The 12897-nt window shown below is 38.1% G+C and overlaps 1 protein-coding gene across 1 annotated transcript in view; it reads left to right on the top strand.

The window, feature by feature from the left end:
* CCDC148 (coiled-coil domain containing 148) overlaps nucleotides 1-12897 on the top strand; it is a 309472-nt gene that overhangs the window by 104850 nt on the left and 191725 nt on the right. The window contains exons 8-9 of the mRNA XM_040229127.1: nucleotides 1404-1499; nucleotides 1576-1757. Coding sequence (XP_040085061.1) covers nucleotides 1404-1499; nucleotides 1576-1757 — 278 coding nt within the window. The remainder of the gene's footprint in view (nucleotides 1-1403; nucleotides 1500-1575; nucleotides 1758-12897) is intronic.

Here is a 12897-nt window from a genome sequence, read left to right as displayed (position 1 = left end):
AGCTTTGGGCCACATGACGGCTGGGTCCTGAGCTTCTTGCTCCCTCAGTGATGATGGCTGGGCAAGGCCTGGGGAGTAGACCCTGAAGGTACCACCAGCTGAGATCTTCCTCCTCAGCCAGGCCTGGGCACTGGTGGGAGGACCCAGGCTGCTTGCTGGACTAATGCTCCCAGGCAAGGTAACTGGCTGGCACAGGGACGCCCTCCTCCTAGCCAGCGTCTGGATCTTGGCAGGAGGGGAGAAGTGGAACCTTGGGACTTTGCTCTTTCTTGTTAGGACAGAGACTATCATTTGTTTCAGTGGAGGTTTGCATGATCTTTGTGACCTGACCATGACTTAACTTGGAGAACCAAGGATCTGATACTAGAATTTTGCCACAACTAACTATCCCCCTCCCTCACCTTTCCTATAAAAAGGGATTTGCTAAAAGCTTTTGGGGAGTTTGGGGTTTTTTAAGGCATGAGCCACCTGTCTCTTTGCAGGGCCCTGTAGTAAGCCTTTCTCTGCTCCAAGCTCTGACATTTTGATATCTCTTGGCCTCACTGTGCATTGGGTACCTGGTACCAAAACCCCCCATACATCTGACCCCACCTTCCACCTCTTTAGTCTATCTGATACCCTGCTTTCCCTACTAGACTTTGTCCTAACAGTGCTGACCTTCTTCCTATTCCTCACATAAGCCAGACTCCTTCCAGTCTCAAGGCCTTTGCATGGGCTGTTTCTTCTGATGGCTCTCCTTGTCTTTTAGTCTTAGCTTTAATGTCCTTTCTTCTGAGATGCCTGTACTGACCACTTATACGAGAGAAGCCCCAGTCGCTCCCTATCCCCTCACCCAGTTTATACCTCACTTACCTCCTCCTGATACTTTCTTACCTACTTTTTTATGAGTTTGCTCACTATCTCCCCTGACTAGAGCATAAACTCCCTTATCATGGTTGCCACTGCATGTAGGCTTTTAGGGGATTTTTTTCTTACTCTATTTTTTAGTTATTTTTGTAGCATTGTCATATTGCTTTCATAAATAATTAAAAATGAACATTAAAAATCAATGCCCATCTGGGGATTCGTAGCAAGGATGTGAGAAAAGGAGGGGGTGATTGAAACAGAGGCAGTCTGGTAAGCTTTCTGCCTTATCACAAACAAAACTCATGGTGAGTGCAGAGTGGCTATAATTGAACTCATTTTGGGGTTATATGTCTAGGAGCCCCTTTAAAGCTCCTTTGCTTGATGGACACTGCCTGGATATGACATCTCTTGAACGCTCCTCCATGGATCCTGAAGGGAACTTTCACTTATTTAATTTGTCATCACTTATTGACTTTTGAGAAAAATTTCTATGACTTTAAATTTAAATATTGAATAAATCAATAATTTGCATACCACTTGCTCTAAATGTCCTACAGGTTGACTTCGTAAAGAAACAATTGAAAGCTGTCTATGAACAACTTAGGCTAGAGCAACAGAAAATAGAAAATTATCTTTCAGACTGGAGCATGAAAGTAAGTGCAATACAGATAGTAATCTATCAATTTGTCATTTATATTAAATAGAACAATCATGTAATTTTTTTTTCAGATATTAGATCATTCTTCAGAAGAAAGAAGTAACCTGCTTAGTGAACTGCCCATGGAATTAGAAACTTTGGAATGTCCATACCCTGACTTGAAATCTTCAATCCTTAATGAGTTCTGTAACTTTACAGCAAAATATCAAAAGAAACTTCAAGATTTTGATCTGCAGTTAGAAGACATATGCAGGTGATAAGCTAAAACTTCTTCAATTATGTAGATTTTTGTCATCAAATTTTTATTTTTTTAGGGGTCACTATACTTCTGATTTACCATTTTTATAGACACCTTGTGCTTAGAATATAGTCTACCAGTAAATGTTTAAATTGACTGTTTGTTGAAAGGAGAGGTTTTCTTATTTTTCTGCAAAGTAATTTCCCTGAAGTAATGGTTTTAAAGATTTATATATGGTTCAAGTATCTTTCTTATTTATCACTTTACTATTGGTAAGAAATAGTTTATAAACATGAATTTTTTTTAAGCATTAATTTTTGATAACTGAATTTTCATTTCAAGATATGAATCTCCTCTTCAGTGGAAATTTAAAAATCAGTACTAAAAATTGATTACAGTGGAAAATATACCCATGTAATTATGTTATCTATAATCTACCATGATTTTGCCTTATATTGAACATAAAACATGTTTTATAAACTTTTTTAGAAAATGCACTTTTAAAATTGAAGTTTAGTTAATTTACAATTTTGTGTTAGTTTCAGGTGTATAGCAAAGTGACTCAGCTATATATATATATTTTTTCAGATTATTTTCCATTATGTGTTATTATAAGATATTGAATATAGTTCCCTGTGCTATAGAGTAAATCCTGTTGCTTATTTATTTTATGTGTAGTAGTTTGTTAATCCCATATTCCAAATTTATCTCTCCACTCGTTTCTGCTTTGGTAAGCATATGTTTGTTTTCTGTTTGTGAGTCTGTTTCTTTTTTGTGCATAGATTCATTTATTATTTTTTAGATTCCACACATAAATGATAACATGTAATATTTGTCTTTCTCTGACTTCACTTAGTAAGATAATCTCTAAGTCCATCCATTTTGCTGTAAATGGCAATAAGAAAATGACTTTTGATTGTATCATGAGAATGACAATCCTCTTCTGAATGACAACTATAATGCTAAGTGACTTAAAATTCTTGTTGGCAAGGCAATCTTCTCTAGTGTAAATTCTATATTAAAATTCATTTAATGAACAAACTGAGAAATGACACCCTGGGTCAAATCAATAACCTACTTCATATAGTGTTAAGTATGTAAAGTTTCTGGGGAACATTTTGTAGGAAAACATGTTTTTTACTCTATTATATTGAATTCAAAATTTTCCCCAAAGAATGTACTTTTAAAAAGAAAGAAACACTATTGAAGGAACATAGTTATAGTAAATTAGAAGTAAAAGACACTTCCTTTGAAATGAAAGATGAATGTGCAAATATTCAGTTCAGTTCAGTTCAGTTCAGTCACTCAGTCATGTCCGACTCTTTGAGAACCCATCAACTGCAGCACGCCAGGCCTCCCTGTCCATCACCAACTCCTGGAATTCACTCAAACTCATGTCCATTGAGTCGGTGATGCCATCCAGCCATCTCATCCTCTGTCATCCCCTTCTCCTCCTGCCCCCAATCTCTCCCAGCAGCAGGGTCTTTTCCAATTAGTCAACTTTTCACATGATGAGTTTCAGCTTTAGCATCAGTCCTTCCAATGAACACCCAGCACATATTAGTATTTATTATATTTCTTAATGAATTGCTTGTGAATGAAGCTCTTCTATGTGAAATTACTGGTGTTAAGAAATTAATAACAAGGACAATCTTAAATCCTACCAACCAGAGCTCTTTGCTTTCTTAGCTTCTTGATCCAGACGCCTCTGTGACAGCTTCTGTGTGTCTCAGCTCTCGGAAAGGCAATCCTAGGTGAAGTCTGTGTCTTTCAAGACCTAAGCTGCTTTCTTACTTCTCTGTGGCAATGGTCACATGATCCTCATAGGCAGACATGTTTTTGGTCTCCTAAAAGCCCCTGGCCTCTCTGTCTTCCTTTCTTCCCATCTTGTAATAAAGCTGAGAAAATATTAATAATATATAATTAATAGTTTATTTATTAATTAATTATACTTTAATTGAAACTCAATCACAGTGAAATATTAACCATGTACTTAGTTTGTCTCTAATTGTAAAATAAACATCCTCTCTCCCTTCCCCACCCCAACCTTGTTAAAGAGATTTTAGAACTCATCCAGCAAGGATGAGGGGGTTTTTGTGTTTCCTATTGGTGTTTTTAGTAATTAGAATGATTGTGCCATGAAGGGAGGTAAACCTGTCGTTTTAAAGTGGGTTGGCTGCCCCACGACCTTTCCTCCCAGATGGCATCTTGTCCCCCAGGAAAGCTGGCTGAGACTCTGGTATTTCTAGGTTAATGGCTCCTAAACGTGGAAGATTTGCCTTAGCAGCCTGTATCAACTCCCTTCCACTAGGATCTATTCTTTACAACACGTTTTCTTACCTCTGTTTGAATCTAAACTCAATCTGTGCTCTTCTTTGGGGTAACCCTGCACCACTCAGTACAGACTGAGATTCACAGCTCCATTGCCGTTACTGAGATTAGAGAATGAGATGAATATGCTAAGATTTCTGCACAAAGCAGCAGCCCCGAAGGAAAAATAGCTCAGAAAGACTTGATGGAAGAAGTAAGATTCACTATGGAATCTGAGGAGTGCATAGGGTTAAAATAAGACAGAAGGGTGCTGGTGAGAACCTTCCCAGAAGGTATATTCAATGCTGAGGCTGTAAACCCTAGAAGACAAAGTAATTGGCAATATTTGTATCCTTAGCACCAAGAATATCCTGGCACTTAGCAGCTTCTAAATAAATGACTGTGCAATTGAGATGAATGAAAGGTGAAAACAATGAGGTGAGAGTGGCAAGTCCTGTTATGAGAGCAGTAGAAAACTACTTTGGAAGAATATGGGTTCATAAATTCTAGTTTAATAGTCTGTTTGTCACATATAATTATCCAGAATAAATTTCATATAGCTAATGATATGTTTTACTTGATGAATATTTATTCAGTAATCCTTAATATACAGTGGTTGCTGCTAAGCTCCTTGGTAAGGGGTTCAAAAGGCAGACTAGACTAGAATGTGTCCTTCCCTTTGAGAAGGCTTGGAATATTGAGGGGAATGGACATATGCACCTTTACCCTGACCAAATTATAGACAAATGCCAACTGCAGAGACTATGACAAATATGCTGGCAGTGAATGATGAAACACCAATAAAATTGAATGAGATTTCAGAAGTAGTCTTATTGAGGAGAAAGAGAATAAATAGGCTATTCTGAATAACTACAGAGGTGGTGGGCATTAGAAATCTCTGGCTGTTGGTGAGTAAGTCATGTAAATATACTGTTCTATCTAGCACAATGATTTATATGCCTAACTCTCATTTGCCAATATCTGCCATTATTTTGATAAGACCATTTCACATTTTGGTTCTAGTTTTTAGGCCTTGTAAGAATTTGCATAGCTTGTATACATGTATGTGCACACCTGCACAAGTGAGTGTGCGTATATTTTAAATAGATGCCTACTGCTATGACTAAGAAGGCTGAAAGATCTGAGGGACATTTTTAAATTATAAGAAATTTTCATTGCAATCATGGTTAATCCCAACATTTAACTGCTCCTATTTAGTAGCAGCTTGCCAGTTTGGATTGGAATGATTCCATCCCCAGATCCAAAGGTACACCCTAGCTGGGAGTGTGTACCAGTCAGTAGCTTCATTTCCTCAGGCCACAGCAAAAGGTGGTCCAAATCAGCAAAGCTCAGAACTTTTGTTAGATACAGGTGAGAAGTAGTGCATTTTTTTCACTGTGATTCTACCAGGAAAGTACACAACTATGGTTGCTGCTGGCAGCCATGTTGTGGGTGAAGGAAAGCAGCAAACAAGGAGAGGAGGGGGTACAGATAATATGGGGAAACTGGCTTGGTACCTTGTTTGAATAGCATGGAAAACCAACCTCGTTGCTGCGTTTCCAAAAGCAATTAGTCCATATTAATGTTTTAAATCAGTTTGACTATAAAATTCCTAATTTTATTCAATAGTTGATCTGATTTCAAAATACCCATGACTCATGAAATTAATCTGTTAATTTAATACAATTGGAATTGAAGAATTGTTGAATATTATTCCAGAATATATTAGGAAGATTAAGGTTGTGAAATTGCCCAAAGTTTCAGAATGAAGAATAACTGGGGGTGGTTGTTCAGATGCTCAGTCATGTACAACTCTTTGCAACCCCATGGACTGCAGCACACCAGGCTTCCCTGTCATTCACCATCTTCTGGAGTTTGCTCAAACTCACGCCCTTTGTGTTGATGATGCCATCCAACCATCTCATCCTCTGTCATCCCCTTCTCCTCCTGCCCTCAATCTTTCCCAAAATCAGGATCTTTTCCAATTAGTCATCTCTTCCCATCAGGTAGCCAACTTATTAGAGCTTCAGCTGTAGCATCAGTCCTTCCAATGAATATTCAGAGTTGATTTCCTTTAGCAAGTTGGTCTCCTTGCTGTCCAAGAGATGCTGATAGTCTTCTCCAACACCACAGTTCAAAAGCACCAGTTCTTTGGCGCTCAGCTTTCTTTTTGGTCCAACTCTCACATCCATACATGACTACTGGAAAAACCATAGCTTTGACTAGACAGACCTTCGTTGGCAAAGTAATGTCTCTGCTTTTTATTTATTTATTTTTAAATTTAAATTTATTTATTTTAATTGGAGGCTAATTACTTTACAATATTGTATTTGTTCTGCTTTTTAATATGCTGTCTAGGTTGGTCATAGCTTTTCTTCCAAGGAGCAAATGTCTTTTAATTTCATGGCTGCAGTCACCATCTGCAGTGATTTTGAAGCCCAAGAAAATAAAGTCTGTCACTGCTTCCATTGTTTCCCCATCTATTTGCCATGAAGTGATGGGACTAGATGCCATGATCTCAGTTTTTTGAATGCTGAGTTTTAAGCCAGCCTTTTCAACCTCCTCTTTCACCTTCAAGGGGCTCTTTTGTTCCTCTTCGCTTTCTGACATTAGGATAGTATCATCTGTTTATCTGAGGTTGTTGATATTTCTCCCAGAAATCTTGATTCTAGCTTGTGATTCATCCAGCCCAGCATTTCACATGATGTATTCTGCACAGAAGTTAAATAAACAGGATGACAATATACATCCTTGGCATACACCTTTCCCAATTTTGAACTAATCCACTGTTCTGTGTTTGGTTCTAACTGTTGCTTCTTGACCTGCATACAGATTTCTCAGGAGGCAGGTAAGGTGGTCTGGTATTTCCATCTCTTTAAGAATTTTTCACAATTTGTTGTGATTCACACAGTCAAAGGCTTTAGTGTAGTCAATGAAGTAGAAGTAGATGTTTTTATGGAACTCCTTTGCTTTTTCTATAAGAAAAATTTTTGTAAGATATAGCAGATGTTAGCAATTTGATCTCTGGTTTCTCTGCCTTTTTTAAATGCAGCTTATACTTCTGGAAGTTCTCAGTTCACATACTGCTGGAGGCTAGCTTGAAGGATTTTGAGCATTACCTTGCTAGTTGTGAAACAAATATAATTTGTGCTAGTTTGAACAGTCTTTGGCTTTGCCCTTCTTTGAGACTGGAATGAAAACTGACCTTTTCTAGTCCTGTGGCCACTGCTGACTTTTCCAAATTTGCTAGCATATTGAATGCAGCACTTTAACAGCATCATATGTTAGGATTTGAAATAGCTCAGCTGGAATTCCCTCACATCCACTAGCTTTGATTGTATAATGCTTCCTGGGGCCCACTTGACTTCACACTTCAGGATGTCTGGCTCTAGGTGAGTGACCGCACCATTGTGGTTGTCCCTAGGCAGAAAATTAGAGATACCAAGGAAAAATTTCATGCAAAGATGGGCACAATAAAGGACAGAAGTGAAATTGACTTCACTGTGGCTAGGAGAGTGGTAAAACTTGCATACCAAATATAAATATATATTTAATATTAAAGCAAATTAGAAGATTTTGTATGTCTGTAGCAACTCAGTGGAACAAAATAGAAATACAGAGAGTATCTATAATAATTTAATTTGATGTAAAGGTAAAATTTTTATACTGTGAGGGAAAGATTGGATTATTTATATGATAATACTAAATAACAGGGAATTAGAAAATGAGGTTAGATCTCTTATTCCATGTGACTCAATGAACTCCAGATGCATTAAAATATGAATAAGAAAAAATCATAAAAGAATTAGATAAAAATAAAAACAAATATTAAGTAATCTTGGAGTAGAGAAATCCTTTTAAAACATGTTACCTGCAGTGAAATCATGAAGAAAAAATTTAAATATATACAATGACATAAACATTTAATAAAATCTAACAGGATGTTTCCTCAGGGAAGTATAAAATCTTTAAAGAATTGATATGGACTTCTAAGTTTCTGTCCAGCAAGTAAGAGTCTTATCATTTGCTACTCTGCTCTAATGAGGCGTAGAAAGTTGAGCAAACTGGAAAAGCAACAACTCTTCTTCTGTATGTTAGAGGAATAAGGTTAAGGGCAAATCACTGCACCCAAAACTGGAGACACAGGTGATACAGAGAATCACAGATTATCTGAGAAGAAACCCATTAGCAGAAACTTTCATAGGAACCAGGGTTGGGGTAGAAAAACCTGCACTATAATTGATGAATTGCTGGATGCTGAGTGTGGACAACTCAGAATTTAAAATTCTAGGGACCTTAGTCATGGGGGCTCTCCACACTTTTTTGAGTTTTACCTCAAAGAGTTCCACTAGATATCCACAGTGAATATTTGTGAAAACTCCCCTCAAGCCTCTGGTAGAGGAAGGGGAAAAACTCATTTTGAGTAACCCCAGAGTGTTCTGTTCTTCTTAACAAAGGCTGCACAGTGGAAAAGAATCAGTCTCCCGGTGCAGGAGACTCGTGTTCAGTCCCTGGGTTGGGAAGATCCCACCCTCCTTCTATATTGTTAAAGGGTCAACTGTACACTTGAATATACAGTGATTTATTTCTGACTCTTTTTTTGACCCCTTGGACAGTAGCCCACCAGGCTCCTCTGTCCATGAAATTTTTTCAGGCAAGAATATGGAGAGGGTTGCCATATCTTACTCCAGAGGATAATTGAATATATAGTCATTTATTTTTGGTTATTCATTGTAGTAGCTAAAGATTAAGGAAATAATCTTAATATCAATAGGGGCTAATTTTGTAAGTTTCTATACAATGTATTATTTTCTAGATTAAAAAGTAATGTAGGGAATTCCCTGGTGGTCTAGTGATTAGGGCTCTGTGCTTTCACTTCTGGAGACCCTTAGCTCCCCTGGTCTGGGAACTAAGATCCTGCAAGCTGCATGGCACAGCCAAAAAAAAAAAAAAGTAAATACTACTCAGCATTCATTGATATGAAATACTCTCCAAGGGACAAGATGATTAGGGTGTGAAATAAGGTTAAGCAAACCTTTTAACAGTGTTCAGTACACATTTTGTAAATTAGGAAAAAGTAAATGTGTACTCTCTCTCTCATTATATATATGTATATTCAGATATATATTTGCTTATATGTCTGAAAAATACAAAGAAATTGATACTATTTGTTCCCTTGGGGACAGGCGCTAGAAGACTGGGCATCTGAGTGTGAGAGAAAATTTTTATTGTGTCCCCCCATTTTATTAAACCTTTTGAATTTTGAAACCTGTGAATATAATATATATTCTAAACAAAGGAATTTCTAAAGGAAAAAAATAATAAGGGTAAAAATTAAATGATAAATAGGAAATATTGGCAAATATCAGGCATAAAAAATTAAAATCATTAAAACATATGAAGACAGTTTGCTAATTAATTGATTGAATGAATAGCCAGAAGTGAAAAGGAACAAAAGAGATGAAGTTATTTATATTTCATATTTTCAGCAAATATTTGTTGAGCAACTACTGGCATAAAATAGACAAAACCCCCTGTACTCATGAAGCAAGTTGGAGACACACAATTAAACACAATACCTAATTAAATTATACATAGTAGTGCATTAGAAGGTGAAAAGTCCTCTGAAAAAAATAGACATTAGAGTAAAAGAGAAGTTGCTGGAGTTGTGGGGGAGGAGGCAGATTATAATTTTGAATAGATTTTTGGCAATAGTCCCAGTTTGCTGGGGTCCAACCCTGGTGGATCCAGGGAATTTGAAGCGGGGACAGTGTTGGCAAGGAAAATTTATTTATTTATTAATATAGAAATATAAGATTAGATTAGGGATAGTGTAGTAGGAAAATTAAGTGGAGAAAGAAGGCTGAATAACTTGGTTTACATGGGAAGCCAATAAAGTTCCAGACAAGGAGCTTGCACCATCTAAGTTAGGCCACCGGCATCCTCTTGAATATCGGGCGGTGCCCCGCCTTGGGCTCCTCCTTGCGTGGATCTTAAAAGCTGGGACAAGTAAGTAGACATGGTGAGCCTCCACGCCCCAGATGGGAATTCAGCCAGAGATTACAGAGGAAACACGGGGGAAACCAGTCCAGCCACTGGCCCCGTCCTCTATGATTCAGAAGGCCTTTTATACTTTTGATAAAACATGGGGATCAATGGGTAACACAAAGTTATGCAGCGTTAGCAGCCCAGATCCTTTTCAAAACCAGGCTTTTCTCTCTGCATACCTAGTTGTATACACAAGTCTTAGGTCATTTACATCATCTTCCAGCCAAAAGGGCCAATTAACATTTTACAGCCTTTTTTCTGATAAGGGTTTGTCAACCAGAAGACTTATTTGTGTTGATCTTCCCAAAGTCCGGTGCCACTCTCAGAAAGCACTAAATAAAGTTACATTCTTACATAGCAAAGAAACAGCAATTTATAGCAAGTGAAAGGAGTACAGTGATTTATAACAAAAGAAAAGTAATTAACTCAAAAGTCTAGTGTTGCTAACATCAAAACTATTATATATCTTTTTCCATATCCCGTTTACATTGATTAACATCCTCCCAGGTGCCTAAAAGATAAAGCATATGGAGGCCTGGCAGCAGTCATTGAGTCAACAGTGAAAACCCTCTACCAATATGATTTTTAACTCTTTAGAAAAGGCTCTGTATCTTTAAGATGCTTTAAGCTTTGTGCCTCTCGTAGTTGGGGGGCTGTAAGCAATTCACAAGCTGTAAGAGGTCCGGGGGAACCTGTTAGGCAAGCTAGAGTTATCAGAGGGGGTTTAACTGAAACATCCCTTTCAAATGCAGAAGACTAAAGCCCCGATTTGACTTTTTTCCAGAGAATATTAGAAGAGTGGAAAAGCAGGCAGATTCTTATTTTTTGGGGGGTGGATGCTCAGGAAATTCCAGGGGGAAAACCTGAGGTCTGATTAGCCTTGCCATCAGAGCTCTGCCGCATGACCTTGTCACGGGTGGAATTCCTCACGCTGGCTCCCAGCACCAGTTGAAAAAGTGACATTGAAGGGAAGTCATGAAGGGGGCAAGAGGGCTGGTCATGCAGAAATATGGAGTATGAGTGTTCTAGCCATGTTTACTAAGGTGAGTGTGTTTCTGGCAGGAGGCTTGTGTGGCAGGAACAGGGACAGGGGTAGAAAGTATAATCTAAGTAGTAAGAGAGAGGGTGGGGACATTTAGAGCCCAATAGCAATTTCTAAAACTTCCAATTTTACTCTGAGTAATATGGGAAGCTGTTGGAAGCAGAAGTGTGAGGAAATGTGCAGAGTAACAAGACCTAAGTTATGTTTTAGCAGTATCACTCTGGCAGTTGTTGTGTTTATGATGGAGGAGAGGAGGGGCAAGAGAAGACTGAACCTTTAGAAAGTTATTTCAAAAGCTCAGGCGGCTGAGTAATACTCCATTGTGTATATGTACCACAGCTTTCTTATCCATTCATCTGCTGATGGACATCTAGGTTGTTTCCATGTCCTGGCTATTATAAGCAGTGCTGCGATGAATATTGGGGTACATGTGTCTCTTTCAATTCTGGTTTCCTCTGTGTGTATGCCCAGCAGTGGGATTGCTGGGTCATAAGGCAGTTCTATTTGCAATTTTTTAAGGAATCTCCACACTGTTCTCCATAGTGGCTGTATTAGTTTGCATTCCCACCAACAGTGCAAGAGGGTTCCCTCTTCTCCACACCCTCTCCAGAATTTATTGCTTGTAGACTTTTGGATCGCAGCCATTCTGACTGGTGTGAAGTGGTACCTCATTGTGGTTTTGATTTGCATTTCTCTAATAATGAGTGATGTTGAGCATCTTTTCATGTGTTTGTTAGCCATCCATATGTCTTCTTTGGAGAAATGTCTATTTAGTTCTTTGGCCCATTTTTTGATTGGGTCGTTTATTTTTCTGGAATTGAGCTGCAGGAGTTGCTTGTATATTTTTGAGATTAGCTGTTTGTCAGTTGCTTCATTTGCTATTATTTTCTCCCATTTGGAAGGCTGTCTTTTCACTTTGCTTATATTTTCCTTTGTTGTGCAGAAGCTTTTAATTTTAATTAGGTCCCATTTGTTTATTTTTGCTTTTATTTCCAGAATTCTGGGAGGTGGATCATAGAGGATCCTGCTGTGGTTTATGTCAGAGAGTGTTTTGCCTATGTTCTCCTCTAGGAATTTTATAGTTTCTGGTCTTACATTTAGATCTTTAATCCATTTTGAGTTTATCTTTGTGTGCGGTGTTAGAAAGTGATCTAGTTTCATTCTTTTACAAGTGGTTGACCAGTTTTCCCAGCACCACTTGTTAAAGAGAGAGTATTACTCAGCCGTTAAAAAGAATACATTTGAATCAGTTCTGATGAGATGGATGAAACTGGAGCCGATTATATAGAGTGAAGTAAACCAGAAAGAAAAACACCAATACAGTATACTAACACATATATATGGAATTTAGAAAGATGGCAATGATGACCCTGTATGCAGGACAGCAAAAAAGACACAGATGTGTATAGCGGACTTTTCGACTCAGTGGGAGAGGGAGAGGGTGAGATGATTTGGGAGAATGGCATTGAAACGTATAATATCATGTAAGAATCGAATTGCCAGTCTATGTCCAATGCAGGATACGGCACGCTTGGGGCTGGTATACGGGGATGACCCAGAGAGATGTTGTGGGGAGGGGGGTGGGAGGGGGGGTTCATGTTTGGGAACGCATGTACACCCGTGGTGGATTCATGTCAATGTATGGCAAAACCAATACAGAATTGTAAAGTAAAATAAAAAATAAATAAATTTAAAAAAAAAAAAAGAGAGAGAGACAGCCAGTGGGAATTTGCTGTATGGCACAGGGAGCTGTGT

This window comes from Oryx dammah, unplaced genomic scaffold (assembly GCF_014754425.2).
Source record: "Oryx dammah isolate SB20612 unplaced genomic scaffold, SCBI_Odam_1.1 HiC_scaffold_27, whole genome shotgun sequence".
NCBI classification, from domain to species: Eukaryota; Metazoa; Chordata; class Mammalia; order Artiodactyla; family Bovidae; genus Oryx; species Oryx dammah.
This window is presented reverse-complemented; position numbering and strand designations above follow the sequence as displayed.